Genomic DNA, 16699 nt, shown 5'->3' with positions numbered 1-16699 from the left:
GGGACTTTGGTTGCATACCCAACAAAACTAATCCTCTTCCTCTTTCCACCCATTATATACGGTCCACGTTCTACAAGTGCTGGTTGGCACGGAGCAACCAGTGCTGGAACCCTCAGCTACTTGAGATACCTGCAAAACCAATTCAAGCATGGCATACACATTCTAACTTGTAAGTCTTATTATTGAGGGAAACAAGAAATAGAAACACTTAAAAGAGAGGCAAGAAATCATGTCAAATATGCAGCACCTCTGATTGAGCACTCATAGAACCATTTGATGTAGTACCAAATATTGTGGTTAGCTTTGGGCATCCATGCACCTTCAACTTCTTCAAATGAGGGAACAAGAAATTAGAACATCCGAGACTAAAGGAGGAAATGCTTGGTAATTGTACAAGCAACAACTCCTGCAAATCAGGGAGCACCATCTCCTTCTCAACATTGACAGGTGAAGCATGATCATCCTGCCCAAATACTCCCAATAATTGAGAGGATTTCGTTACTTTAAGCACGGAGAGCTTTTTGAGACCTGAAGCCATTGCTACTGGGAAGAGACTCTTCAACTTGTTGCATCCTCTGATCTCAAGGCGATACAAATTGGGGAAGCATGAAGATTGGAGATCACTCCCTGCCAATATCTGATCATTTTCATCATCATTATCCTTAGCAATGATTTGCTCCAATTCATCACAATTTGATATCTCTAGAACTTCCAGTTGAACTAGACTAGCAATCATGTTGTTTGTGAATACATGTGTCAGTCTCTTACACTCATTCACCTCCAAAGAAGTCAAATTTCTCGGTAGAAGACCCTTCCATATGCACCTCAAGTCTGGCAATAAGTTCAAGTGTAATGTTTCCAAACTCACAATTGAAAGTTCATGCCCACCTCTTCTATTAGTTATCAAACATCCAACTTGCATTAAATCTTGTACTCCATCCAAGTTTTCAATAGATATTTCTTTCAAATTCATAAACCCCTACATCAAAAGAAAACAAGTGTACCGATTTGTTAGATGTAATTCCTAGTAATTATTGTGCACTTTTAAAACTAAACGAGAGGCAAGAAATCATGTCAAATTAGAAGCACCTTTGATTGAGCACTCATTGAGTCATTTGATGTGGTAGCAGATTCTATGGTCAGCTTTGGGCATCCATGCACCTTCAACTTCTCCAAATGAGGGAACAAGAAATCATAACATCCGAGACTAAAGCAGGAAATACTTGGTAATTGTATAAGCAACAACTCGTGCAGATCAGGGAGCACCATCTCATTCTCAACATTGACAGGTGAAGCATGATCACCCTGCCCAAATACACCTAATAATTGAGAGGATTCTCTTACTTCAAGTATTTGGAGCTTTTTGAGACCTGAAGCCATGGCTATTGGGAAGAGACTCTTCAACTTGTTGAATCCTCTGATCTCAAGTCGACACAAATTAGGAAAGCATGCAAATTGGAGATCACTCCCTGAAAATATCTGATCATTTTCATCATCATTATCCTTAGCAATGATTTGCTCCAATTCCTCACAGTTTGATATCTCTAGAACTTCCAGTTGAACTAGACTAGCAATCATGTTGTCTGTGAATACATGTGTCAGTCTCTTACACTCATTCACCTTTAAAGAAGTCAAATTGCTCGGTAGAAGACCCTTCCATATACACCTCAAGTCTGGCAATAAGTTCAAGTGTAATGTTTCCAAACTCACAATTGAAAGTTCATGCCCACCTCTTCTATTAGTTATCAAACATCCAACTTGCATTAAATCTTGTACTCCTTCCAAGTTTTCAATAGATATTTCTTTCAAATTCATAAACCCCTACATCAAAAGAAAACTAAACGATTTGTTAGATGTAATTCATAGTAATTATTGTGCACTTTTAAAACTAAACGAGAGGCAAGAAATCATGTCAAATATACAGCACCTTCGATTGAGCACTCATTGAACCATTTGATGTAGTCCCAAATATTGTGGTCAGCTTTGGACATCCATCCACCTCCAACTTCTTCAAATGAGGGAACAAGAAATTAGAACATCCGAGACTAAAGGAGGAAATGCTTGGTAATTGTACAAGCAACAACTCCTGCAAATCAGGGAGCACCATCTCCTTCTCAACATTGACAGGTGAAGCATGATCATCCTGCCCAAATACTCCCAATAATTGAGAGGATTCCTTTACTGTAAGCATGTAGAGCTTTTTGAGACCTGAAGCCATGGCTACTGGGAAGAGACTCTTCAACTTGTTGCATCCTCTGATCTTGAGTAAATGTAAATTGGGGAAGCTTGAAGATTGGAGATCACTTCTTGACAATATCTGATCATTTTCATCATCATTATCCTCGACAATGATTTGCTCCAATTCCTCACAAGCTGATATCTTTAGAGCTTTCAGTTGAACTAGACTAGCAATCATGCTGTCTGTGAAAACATGTGTCAGTCTCTTACACTCATACACCTGCAAAATAGTCAAATTGCTCGGCACGAGGCCCTTCCATATACACCTCAAGTTGAGGTCAGGCACAAGCACGTAGTACAAATTCAATGCTTCCAAACTTGTAAACCCCTGCATCAAAAGAAAATAAGGGTACCAATTTGTTAGATATAATTCCTAGTAATTTTTGTGGACTTTGAAACAATTATATAATTTTGTTAAATAGATGAACCAATTATCCCCAATACCGAAATACTTATCAACAAGAAGATATAGATAGACAAGGCAACGGGTCATGGGAATATAAAATCATATTTTTTTTCATATTTATGATAATCTGAATACAAACTATTATTTTATATTAGTTAAATTAAAAGCAATCATGAAAAATTATACTTTAACTCAAAAAAAATTAATTTTTTATATTCGATTTATAATAATAATAATAAAAAATTATGACATTTTCCAAAAATAAAAATATAAAAAAAAAATATTTTGAATTTTACATATTAGTAAAATGTTTTAATAAAAATGCTTGATTATTGATCATTGAAATTATTTTTTTCATAAAAAAAGTGAAAACATATTGTAAAAAAAAATGAAAAAAATATTAAAAAAATATGTTTTTTAAATTCAATACAAATTTGGTGCTTTTGAAGTTCTTTGAATGAGAAAATATTGTGTTTAAAAAGAAAGTTTCAATTTTTACTTTTTAACTCTAATTGTTTAGAAAAAATAAACCAAATACGAAGCTTTATCGTCCTGTCCAAATACTTTCCATTAATTGGCGGAAGAGCCTCAATTTCACTCCTTTTAAATTCAGTGGATGGCTAAAGGATTTGCTAGCATTTATGCATTCCTTTAGTTTTAGAAATATGAAGGAAGAAATAAGAAATTACATTACAGTAATTGATGTCTAACTTCCTAAGCCAATTTAAATCATCAATTAAATTCAGTGGATGGTTAAAGAACTTATCAATTACTTTAGTTTTAGAAATTTGGAGGAAGATAGAACAAATTATCACAATGTATTGAAGTTGACAATTTAAATTAGAAAAGAAAAAAAAAATGGAGAAATATAAAGAACATACTTGAAGCTGTGCCAACAAATTACCCCCTTCTTCGGGGCCAACAATGGTTAATTCTTGCAAAGAAGGCAATTGGGCAGCAAAATGCTTTGGACCAAAAAAATTGCAACTTGATCCGGGAAAAAGAGACAATTTTCTTAGCTGAGGGAAGTCGATGATGCCATCTTTAATTTTAGACTTGACGATGATGTCATCTCCTTCTCCACTGTAAAATACTTGCTTTAAATTGTGAGCTGAAAGAATCACCATCTCTTCCAGGTTCTGAAGACTTGGAGACACGGAGACAGGGAAGACATATTCCAGTTTAAAACAGGTAGTTATAGAGAGAGTTTTTAATTTGGGGAAGCCAAGAGACTCTGTAATTATTTCCCCTTCGTCATCCTTCTCTCTGATAAGACGCTTCAATCCACGGCAATGATCTATCTGTAGTGTTTCCAGATGAATAAGACTTTGAGCGAGGGATGGTGTGAAGATAAATGTCAGTTTGTCAAGAGATGACAACTCCAGATGAGCAAGACTGTGGAGGCTGACATGTCTGGTGGGCCCCTTCCATATACATTTGAGCTCAGGTAAACCTGACAACCATAACCTTGTTAAAGATGACAGCAGCTCTTTCTCCTCATCCAATTCAAATACTTCTTCCAATGAATCGCAGTATTCAATTTCCACGCTCCTTAGATTTTTCAAAGCTTGCCGCCATTTTGCTGGAAACAGAGTGCGAATATCCCCGCATTCTCTCACTTCTACATGTTTTAATCTTTGAAAGAAGTCCTTTTGCGACCCATGGCCGTGGGAGGTCATCTGATCAGAGGACAATACTACATTTCTTAAACCCTCCACTCTCCAAAAACAAAGATGAGACACGGTAGGAAACAACTGCTCAAATGTCTTTGCATTTAAGGATGTGGCGCTTATATCACCCAAATATAATCTTGTCGAGGTTGGGTATTCTTTTTCGAGTTCTGAATACCGAACCCCTAACACTATCATATTTGAGCAAGCTGGGAAAAACAAAATCTCTGGGAATGCATTCAACCTTCGGTATCATCAATGATAATACAGCTAAATGAGACAGCGAACTTAGTTCTGGTAGGCTTGCATTCATTCCTTCTGTGCTGTCACATCCAACAACATCCCATTCCCAGAAGCTCCTATTCCCAATCAACAGTTCTTCTAACTTCTTCAACCTTCCTATCAAATTCACAGGAATCCTTCTTAGATTGTAACAACCTGTCAAATCCAACAACCTTAACTCCTTGAGCTCCCCAATTTCATCAGGTAATTCTTCAATGGAGTCGCACCGCATGAAAACAAGAATCTTAAGTCTTTGCAGCTTTCTCAACCGAATGAGGTCCTCGCATTCACACTCGATCAATAGCAACGATTGAAGGTTCGTTGAGAATTGAAGTGATTGCAATGACAAGCACCCTCCCTTTAGAGACAAAACTTCTATTGCTTTCATCCCTTCAAAAAACCTCTCTGGAACATTCACGTCATCATCCAGTTCTAATAATAGAACTTTGAGCTGTGGACACACCAATCCTTCAGGAAGTTCTGCTAGTCCATTCCCCATTAACGAGATTGTTGTACAACCTTCAAAGCTTTTATTGCTCGTTGGCCACTCCAGCAACCCAATGCCAGCCTTTACCATGAATCCGTATTTTTCTGATGATGCTATCCGAATAGCAACATCACGAACCAAATCATGCATTTTCACATATTCTTCACTTTCAGTTCCTAACAGCATACAACAAGCTTTGAGGTTTTTGATTGCCACATAAACTCGTTTCCTTGCATCTTCAATGGACTCCGCATCTTTATGTAACCCATAGCCAACTGCGTATCTCGTCAAGTCCTCAATTGGAATGTTGTAATCTTCTGGAAATAAACAGCATAGCAAGAAACATGACTTGGTTTCATCGGACGTCAAATAATCATAGCTCAACTTAAGACATGCATATGCATTTTTTTGTCCGTCAATTTGTTCCAAATGCCGAAATTGAGAGTTTTTGAGTTCTTCAGACGCTACTTCCCACTCAACAACAGATTTATCTCTTAGAGCCCTTCCCACTGTCACAAGTGCTACAGGCAATCCATTACATTCTCTCGCAACCTTCTTTGCCACCGTGTTCAAGGTAGAGTCCTCGTCACGCAAATCTGCATTGATTCTGAATAAAGCCCATGCTTCCTCTTCAGAAAAGAGACCTAAAAAAACTTTTTCCTTGCACTTCATATAAGAACACATGTCTTCAAGACGTGTTGTTAGAAGAATTTTACAACCCCTGTGATCATCACCAAATGGGATCCCTATTTCTTGGAAGTCAATATCTTTCCAAACATCATCCAGGACTATAAGCATCTTCTTTCCCTGCAGTCTCTGCCATAGTTCTTTTGCTCTCCCTTCTTTACTCTTCTTGTCAAAATTCAGATCTAAACTATCTGCCATTTGATCCTGGATGCCTGTGACATTTGGATTCTGGGACACCGTAGCTATCAAAACTTCATCAAAAAGGTGCAACTCTTTGGCTCTCCTGCCTACTTCTTTCACCAGGGTGGTTTTACCCACCCCTCCCATGCCGTACAGTCCGATCATATTGACCTTGTCATCTTTGAGAGCTTTCATAATCTGTTTGAAAGCTTCTTTTGACGATCCTGAGAGTGTGAAAGCCTTTGATGGAAGAAATTTTATCTCTTGAAGAGGTGCTTTGTGGGACACTTTTGGAAACTTTCTGCTACTTTCTTCAAGTTTTCTCAAAGTCTCCGTCTTCTTTGCCAGTGCCTTGCTTAACTTGAATTGTCGCATCAAATTTGGACACCAAGTAAAGCATTTGCCAATTTTTCCTTTTTCATTTTGCAAACGATTCACACCTTCAATTTCGTTTTTTGCATATTCCAGCCATGTGTTGACATCAATCTCAATTTCTTCAGCATTCCTTTCAGCAACGTTGACAGCATCTTGCAGACGATAAAATGCCAAAGCCAGGTTCATCATTTGTTCATCAAATTCTTGAACAAAATTGTTGAAACAGAACATGTAACGGAACTGCCTTATTGCTGGTTCCACCAAGAGCTCTGCTATCTTGGATACAACGGATCCACCAACACTTTCGATAGCCATTTTCCACATGGTCTGAAAATCAAAGAAATAAGGATACAGAACGTGAGAGTGAGTCATTACAAGTAAAACAGGCATTGAGAGAATGAGAATAGTAATTTTATTACCTTAATTTGTGAAAATATATGCGGAAAGCACCGGTACTGACTGCTCAATAATAAAATATAGCGAGAGGAACAAAAGGAGAAGGCCTTTAGCTCTGTATGGAAGCCAGCTTCAAGAGCAACAAGGCAAGGTATAAGTAGAACGATAAACATTTAATTCCTTGTCCTAGCATAACAATTATTTACACAATAGTTCATAGATCATCGATATCTATCCATGCCATGTGTTAAAATTCACCCTTACCCTAACAATAATTTACACAATAGTTCTTAGATCTATGTGCTTTTCCATAAAAAAGATAGAAATACTTTTTTTTTTCTTTCTCAAAACCAATAAAAAGAAAAGATAGCATATCATCAATCTAATGAATATATTTATAAAAGAACGACTTTATGTTGAAAAGATGAGAAGTATTAAAACAAAATAGTTTACATGGATTCTAACTTACGAGTCAGAGCAGCAATTCCCATAAAAAAAAATGCAATTTGATGACATAATTAATATAACGAACTCAACAAAGGATCAATCTTAGGCAACTAAAATCTGTAATGACTATCTCTATCTATGCCATGAGTAAAAGTCGCACTTATTATTATCTTAATTTTAAACACTCATTTCCTTGATTATTAAGTAATGGGAATATCTATCCTTTCTTTTATATATATATATATATATATATATATATATATATATATATATATTCATAGATCTATGTGCTTTTTCCATAAAGCAAAGATAGAAATACTTTTTCTTTTCTTTTCAAAACCAATAAAAAAGAATTTCATTAGTGAAAGATAGCATACCAATAAAATAGGTTTGATGGAAATATAGAAACTAACTAGGGAGAGTCTATTTCCACTATACACCTTATTCTGCCTTGTCTTTCAGCACCACAAATTACCTCTCTGATTGAGGCCATAAAATCATGTTCTTGCTTTTCAAAACATTTCAGCACCACACATTACCTCTTAGCACGAGAAAAAATAAAGAGCTAAAAAAACTAAAGCAAGGAAATAATGGTGAGAAGAGGTCAATTCCCTGTCATTTTCACGAGGACAATAATATTGTTTTACAAACTTTGCATATGATATTAATAACAAAGATAGTAATGGTGATTTTCACGAGGACAATAACAATAATGTTTTAAAGAGTTTGCATGTGATATTAATAACACAGGTTCTCTCGTACGCGACTTTTTTTTTTCATTTAAAAAAATAAAATAATTTGAATGATTACTTAGATATTTCCCAGGTATTTTAAAAAAATATTTATTTTTTTGTTTTAAATTAATGTTATTAAACCAACTCTAACATGTTAATCTTGAAATATCTTGACTTGATTTTTTGTTTAGCTTGAACTTCAAATCAAGTTGTCTGGGAGTTATCTCAGTATAACCCAATAGACTTGATTTGTTTAAAAGCAATTCAGAAGACCAGTGAAAATATGGTTTGATTTAAAAAAAAAATTCAAGATAAAACTTTCATTTTAAAATATTGAGATAACGACATATTGGATCAACCTATGTTAATATGAATTAACCCGTCAAACTCACTATCCGAATCATGAACTTCACTAGTTTAATAATATTTTTTTTAAAAAAAACTATTTTTATTTAATGATATGATTAAAAAATTAATGCTCAAAAAATCAAGCATCAACCTATTACTGTGATGTTTGTTTGAGACCCATAATAACTTTATGGAAAACACACCAAAATAAATTATGAAATTCATTACTTTACATTTTTTTAATTGAGATATGAAAATATATTATTTATATTTTATAAAAAAAATTAAAAATATGTATGCACTAATAAATCAAAAGGAGTTGCTATCACTAATTTAATATTAAAGCATGAAGTTAATCTTCATAATAGAAATAAAATATAGATACACATGCAAATATTTTATATTGATTGTTCTTTTTATTTTAATCTTGTTAAGGACAAATCAAACTAATTTCTTTGAAATGTCATGCAACTAAAAACATATAAAAAATCAATCACTATTTTAAAAACTTTTTTTAAAAAAGGGCTAATTTAATAGAAACATTTAATGGAAATGGATTAAAAAAGTAAAAAAAGTCAAGCCTAAGAATCTACTTTTCAACCCATTTGCATCTAGAAACACCATAAAAACCTTTATATTTTCAATCAAACTCCTAGTTGGTCCTCAAAATTGTAGTTGGCTTGATTGTACCTATTTTAGACCACTTCTTGCTTTTAAAATTTTATTATTTGTTTGATTTCATCCCAAATCATAATTTTTATTTATATTGTTTTTTTGAATTATTTTTTATTTTTTCAACAATTGTTTCTTTAAAAAAAAAAATATCCAGTTTTGTTTAAGATTTAATGATAGGATTAGGTAAGGGGTATTTTATACCCAATTTTTTTTATTATTATTTTATTTTTAACCCATAACACCTACAAAACACCCTATAGACCTTGATAAATTATTTATGGCCTCAAATAACCCAGTAATTAGTCAAAAACCCAAAGCAACTTGAATTAACCTTTTTTGCTTTTGAGGAAGACAAAGAAGACCTAAGTAAAACTCTCACTGTCGAATGAATCTTACTAACACCAAAATCGACCTTCTATATGGCTAGGATCGATGTCAACTAATGACTTTCTCTTTCTTCTACTAAAATCCAGCAACATTCTCTCTCATCTCTCAAACAATGATTGAAAATAAAATAAAAAAGTAAAATTTTCAATAAAAAATGAATTTTAAAAAACTAAAAGGACCGAAAAATTATAATTCAAACAAAGTGAACTTCTCTCACTAATTTTGAATTTGCCACCTATTTTTTTTGCCTTTTTTCTCTTTGTTCCCCAATCTTTTAATCTTACCCTTTCATAACAAACCAAAAGCAATTGGCCATCAATTTGACCACAAAATGATAAAATTAAGAAGAAAAAATTAAAAGAAAAAAAATCACTACTCCAAATCATACTGAAATGTGAGAGGCTTCATTGTCCTCACAGATTATTAATTTATTTTATTTATGTTATGTACTGGTTAGAAATACTTGACCCACTAGTTGTTATTTCTCCAAAAATCCATAAAAAATAGTGTAACACTAGATAGGTGCCTCGCACTATACCGTGGGTAGACCCAATTTTTTTTCAACATAAAGAAAGGATGCTAAGGCAATGCAAGCATTCATAAAAAAACAAAAAAAAAGTTGAGACTCGGGTCATTGACTCAATTATGTTTAATAAGATCGGCTAATTGAAAAACTCAAATGACAAATACCATAACTATAAAAAAAATTAAAGAAAAAATGACACTAAAAAAAGGTAAAAAAAATAATAAAATTGAGTCCATCCATGTTAGCATGCAAAATATGCGACTTGGTCGTGACATCGGGGTAACCCCATTGAAAAAAAATTAAAAAAAAATCATGAAGCTCAATTATCAAATAACCTAATATCAAAGGGCGAAGCTAAAAAAACAACAAAAAAAACAACCTAAGTTAAACCTGGTTAACCTGTTAACCCCATGATTATAGGTATAAGATTGAAGTATCAATCAAATGTTGAAATACAAAATAAATAAAAAAAATCAAATGTTGAAGGATCTTATATGATAATGAAGAAAAATTTAAATAAGAACATGAAAAAATTCGAAGCTCAATTTCTAGTAAACAAAATATTGAAGGACAAATTGAAGACAAAATATAATCTCAAAAAAGTTTTGAAAAAAAACCTACTCGATTCCACTGGGTCAGCATACAAAATCCGTGACCTGGTTGTGATATTGGGCAACCTCATCAAAAGCAAATTGAATAAAACTATGAAGCTTAATTATCAAACAACCTAATGTTGAAGAGTAAGATAACCTGTATCATTTTCAATCCAATAGAAAGAAAATAAAAAAAAACTAGAGCCTAATATTCAGTTAAATAAATGTTGAAGGATAAAACTAAAAAATCATAAGCTTAAAAGGGGGGGGAACCAACCAAACTCGAACAAATCTCCTAAAGTTATTGTACTTGATCTTCAAATATAAATGAATCAATTATTAAATTGATATAAAAAAAAATTAAATTTATGTAATCTTATTTTTTTTAGGATTAAGATTTATATTTGGGGCAACTTCTTAGGGAACCTAATGGGTCACACACATAAGAACCATCAATCGGAAATTAAAATAGAATTATTAATCAAGTGTGACTTGATTCTAAATAAATTTTAGAGATTAAGGACTAGAATGTAAGTAATATAGAGGATTACAATTCTAGACCAAGAAAAATTAAGGACTTTATTGAATAAATTTATAAAATTCTCCTAAAATAATGTATGCGATATTATTTAAGGAGCAAATTGATGTTTTTTCATTTATAGGGTTTTTAAGTTTTCCTATAAATAGAATGTAATACCTATTATTTCCTAAGAGAATGTGAGAAAAGTATGATACGTAAACACCTAAATACAAAAGAGAAGAGTTAGCACTCTAAGGTATATCAATTCCTCTCTCTTAAAAGGGTTTAGAAGATTTTTCACTGATCGTTCATGAGAATTACTATTAAAAGCCAGATATTTGGATGGCTTATGGGTTGCGACAACTCAGTATTGAAGTAATTTTTCAAAGCAAAAAAAGAACATATGTTCTTCAATTAATCTTCGTATAAACCCTAAAAAATTATAGATTTGTCTAACAAGATCCTTAGGACCCTTGAAAAATTTTAAATTTATAGTTTCTACTGCGTGTATGTGTTTTGAGAAATTCAATAGTTATGGTGAAGCCTAATGTTCTTAAAGGAGCTCAAATCTTCTATCATGAATATATGCTTGTAGTACTTAGAAAAGAACGTGAAATTTATATTAGTGTGTATGTCCAACAATTATAACTTTATTTCTTTTCTAATCAAACGGTTAGATATGCCACTAACTTTATTCATGCAATCAATATATTTAATATTCATTTGAGTTTGATTAATGAATTTAAAGTTGAGATAAGATTCTTTGGAAAAAAGATGTTTAGAAAATAAAATTATAAAATTGTGATAATTACGAGGTTTATTATTATATCAAAACATTGTTCATAGTGCTCTTGGTTAATGCTTTATTAATACTAGAAATTAATCAAAGTTATTGAGATGGATACATATTTTATTTTTTTATTTATAAAATAAAGCAATTATTCTACAAGGTTAAGGTGTAAATGATACCTAAAATTAATATGTAGGTGTTTATTTAATGAAAAACACGCTGAATTGACTTGTAAAAGAAATGTAGAGAGAATTTATTCTTGAAAGGAGTAGTGAGAGGAAAATAGAATTCGAAGAAGTTCAAGAACCATAAACTAGCATCCAATTAGAACCTAAGCTCGAATATATAGCACTAGATGCTCAACTTAAAGATCAAGAAACACAATAATTCCATAGCTCTGATAAGAGATGTCATACACCAATGAGATATGAATTTTTCATAGAAGCTAAAAATGATAAGTTGCTCATACTTAATGAGCCTACCAATTACATGAAAGCAATATCTAATATTGATTTCATGAAATGACTCAAGGATATAAAATTTTAAATGGATTAATTATAACTTGGTTGATTAACCTGAAAGGGTAAAATTCATTGGATGTAAGTGGATCTTTAAGAAATAGATTAATATTAATGACAATGTATAAATGTATAAAGCCAAATTAGTTGTTAACGGTTACAAGAAAAGACAAGAATTGACTTTGATGAAACCTTCTTGCTATAGTTACATGCTAATATTATGAATTCTAGCAAATAGATGTCAAAAATGAATTCTTGTATAGAAATATTCATAAAGATATGCATATTACACTACCTAAAGGTTTTGAATCTAAATAATTTTTCAAAAAAAGTATGCAAGCTGTAAAAATCTATTTATAGACTTAAACAAGATTCAAGGAGTTGAAATATCCATTTTGATAAGATAATTTAAAAAATGGTTTTATTAAAAATATTGATGTCCTTTAAGTTTATAAAAAGTTTAGTTGAAGTTAAATAATTTTTCTAGTGTTATATGTAGATGACATATTTTTAATAGAAAATGATGTATCTTTACTCCAACCAGAAAAGATTTGCTTCATGAAGAATTTTTTTATGAAGGATACGAGTGAAACAATCTATATAATATGAATAAAGATCTATAGAGATATAAAAGGTTGTTTGGTTATCCCCATTCACACACACACACACACATAAAATGTTGAAATGATTTAGCATGAAAGAATTTAAATGAGGATACTTACCTATTACACATAGGATTGGTCTCTCTAAAGATATATACCCTAAAACATAAATTAAGAGAGAGGATGGAAAGGATTCTCTATGCTTTAACTATAAGATCCATCATCAATGAAATGTTATGTACATGATCAAATTTATCTTATATTTTGATCATAATGAGTAAATATCAATCTAATCCAAGTGAGGATCACTAAAAATAGTTAAAAATATTATCAAGTAGTTAAAAAGAACTAAGAATTTCTTTATGGTCTATGAAGGAGATGAACTGGTAGTTTATGGATATTTGAATTCTAGATTTAAATTAGATATTGATGATAGGAAATCCTAATCTAGATATATTTTTACTCTAAATTGTGGTGATGTTATTGACCTTTAGAGTTACATATTTATATTTTTATATATTTTGATGATAACAAAAAAAAATGGACTAATAATATGCTTGGTTGAAAATAAGCTTTAAACATGTTTCATATGAAGAACACATCAATAAGCATGAATGATTTCATGAAAAATCAATCAAAAAGTCCAAGAAGGTAGCAAAGTGAAAACTTAGTTTAAGTATTCATTTTAGTTCTTAATTTGTAAATCTTTATATCTTACTTGATGGTACAATTAAAATGAACTCACACACATCACTCTGTATATATTAAATGATTGATATATCAGATGATTTAAGATAGATGATTCTAAGAATTCACCTAGATTAAAATTGTTGAATATGGAATTCTGCATGAACCGGACGACCGCTTGTTCATCAGTGATGAACACTTAGGAATTCTGCAGGAATCAGTTGATCGATTGGCTTAACCAATTTGAACTGGTCGACCATTTTACTCATTACTAGGGTTCCAATGGCTAGTTTTTCTTATAAACATTTATATAGCTTGTCTAATTGAAAAATTAGCAAGGGATTCCAAACATATATGAAAAAAAAAATTCTACTCCAAGATCAAAATAACAACAAAATTATCAATCCTTAATCATACTCTAACTAGTGCTTTTAAACCATCATATTATAGCACAAAGAGTACACATTTTCATTCTCATTACACTTAAACACTTTTAAATCCAATAAGTGCTACTTAGTGAGTTATAGAGATACTAGAACTTCATTTGTACAATCCACTCTATTGAAAGAGTTTGTTGTAAACAAAACCATACTTGTAAAACTATGAGAGTTAGGTAAAAACTCTTGGAATTGGTAAGGGAATATCACCAAAGTAAAATCTTAAAGAGGGTATATCTTCAAGTGAGAAAAATCTTGAAGAGGATTTCAAGTGGTGTAAAAATCTTGGTGTGGATTCATCAAGTGGCTATTGTACTCCTAAACTTGGACTAATAAAAAAAAATATGTGAAAGCCTGAAAATTTATAATTTAAATATGTGAATGTGTAAACTTCCATGTAAATGTAATACTGAAAGTGATATGATCTCAATGAGTGATGGAAACCAAGGTAAGAAATAATATATAAATATGATATATAATGGAGGGGATGACCTCCATAAAATGAAATTTGGTTTAGAATTCATAAGGACAAAGAAACTAGTAATGTGTTTTGATGGATAAAATAATGAGAAAAATGATATGTTTCTAAGGAATAAGTGAGGTAATAAATAATAAATTATAATAAAAGACAGTACAATGAAAAGAGCAAGACTGAAGGTGCAAGCACCGATTAAAAATTAGTGACTTACTTTGAAACAATAATAAATCTGATAAATAAATAAAGGTGAAAATTTTAAAATGAATATATTCCAAAATAATAAAATGACCTTAAGGGTTTATAATGATAACTGATATGATTTTATGTGAAGATTGAACAAGAAATTTTGGATTATTGATGAAAAGTCATGAACTGACCAATTTGTCATTAGAAAGCAAGAGCTCTCAATCCAATCGTCGGATTAGGATGCAATTTTATGTGAAATCTATTAATATGTTTTCCTACCTTGGTTAAAGATCTTATCCCAATCAGAGTTTGGTAAAGACTAGCGATTTAAGTAGAAAATAAATTGAATAGTTTACATGAAAAATAAAATAAAATACATAAAGGCATAAATAAAGGATAAAATTGTAATGAATGGAAAATATACCTTTAACACAACAAAGAGCCCACCAGCCCAGACAAAAAAAAAATGAAGTGAGAGACAATAGAGAAAATTCGACTAGAGATAGAAGTGCAGAATTTGAAGGAGCCAATCCAAAAAAAAAAACAATAATGTTTGGTGGCCATATCTTTTGCATCCACCGTTGGATCGTGCTGTGTTTTCTATATATTGCTCTTCGCACAAACCTATACTAACTGACCAAAGGGGTCGAAAAGCACACAATCCATTTGAAAAAAATCATCATCAAAAATTTCTTGGAAAACAAAAGGAAATACACCTACAAAGTAGTTTTGGTCGCCAACCGATTTCTCTCTCTTCCACTGTTAAATCATGTTTATTTTTGGATATGTGGTGTGCCTAAATGTTTCCTTCATTATGGATGGTGGAGATCCGAAAAACACTCTCTAGTAAGGTGTTCATGTTGAACAGTAGCTCGTCAATGTTCAAGTTAGCTTGGTTTTATTCAGATCTAGGGAGATTTAATCGTTGGAGCATTTTGATTTTGAGATATATTGTGCATGACTCTAAGGTCTATATTCTGACCGTTGGGTTTGAAAATAAAATCTTAGGTGGATGACTTATTGCTTTTTGAATCTATTGCTAGTTTTGGCAAAATTTAGGAAACTTGATTAAATACATGTTTTGATGAAATTAGAATTATGTGGGTGTTAGGGTTTATGAAAGATGTAATGATAAAATATGTTCTTGTTATTAATATTGTTATAGATTAATTGTGTATTCTTTATATGAGGGGAAGAATGATTATGGTGTAGGAATGGAAAGAAACATTACTATATGAACATGTTGATTGAATTAAAGGGTAACTTGTTGGTTTTGTGGATATGAATGGGGTGGAACATGAAGAAATTGAAATGAAAGAAATTTGAAAAATAAAATATATTTAAGGCTAAGTATATTTTTGGCAAATTGACTAGTTAATAAAGATTATCATGGATTTCAACTAGTAGGGTGAAATTATTGATGTGATAATGATATAAGAATATTAATTGTTAAGGTTTGTCGCAAATATTTAATTGCTTGAGGAGAAAGTGAAAGAAAATGAATGGTTTATTGTTTTTGTTGTATTAATAATGCTAAACAAGGATAATAACATATATAGTATGTGTAAAAAAAATGAGAAATTCCAAAGGGATGAGTTTCCTTATTTTGACCAAATCTTGCTATATTGTAGAGGTATGAAAATTGTTTGAATGTTTTGTTTTAGAATTGGTTTAAATTTATGATTTAATGATGTCAAATGACCTTGGATAATGTTGCATATGCATGAAAATAAGTTTGAAGTTGAAAAGGATTTCCAAGGGATGAAAATCCTCGTTGTCCAAAATTTTAGCTAAGGATGGGCTATTATAATTGTTGATTTTTAGCCTTAAAACAAAATAATTTGGAGTTGATTTCTTCCTAAAAGTTGTATTTCTATGTTTTAGCATTTCATAGAGACAAATCACGCCCAAAACTGAGTTTTACAACTTTAGTTATGATTAAAACACTAGTTAGTGTTCTAGGTTGGTTAAGCTAAATTGATCGGAATTAGACAATTTTTAATCTTTACTTGGAATTATTGTTAAGTGATGTTTTCAATAACAAAATTAT

The 16699-nt window shown here is 31.6% G+C and overlaps 1 protein-coding gene across 1 annotated transcript in view; it reads right to left on the bottom strand.

The window, feature by feature from the left end:
* Positions 1–217: 217 nt before the first annotated feature.
* The window catches only part of LOC118059521 (probable disease resistance protein At1g61310), a 111577-nt gene continuing 95095 nt past the window's right edge, over positions 218–16699 (bottom strand). The window contains 5 exon segments of the mRNA XM_073411213.1: positions 218–979; positions 1090–1821; positions 3526–4494; positions 4496–6652; positions 6745–6851. Coding sequence (XP_073267314.1) covers positions 233–979; positions 1090–1821; positions 3526–4494; positions 4496–6649 — 4602 coding nt within the window. The 5' untranslated portion in view covers positions 6650–6652; positions 6745–6851 and the 3' untranslated portion in view covers positions 218–232.

This window comes from Populus alba, chromosome 1, assembly GCF_005239225.2.
Source record: "Populus alba chromosome 1, ASM523922v2, whole genome shotgun sequence".
In the NCBI taxonomy this organism is placed as follows: domain Eukaryota; kingdom Viridiplantae; phylum Streptophyta; class Magnoliopsida; order Malpighiales; family Salicaceae; genus Populus; species Populus alba.
Note: the sequence above shows the minus strand (reverse complement) of the source record. Positions and strands in the feature narration are given on the sequence as shown.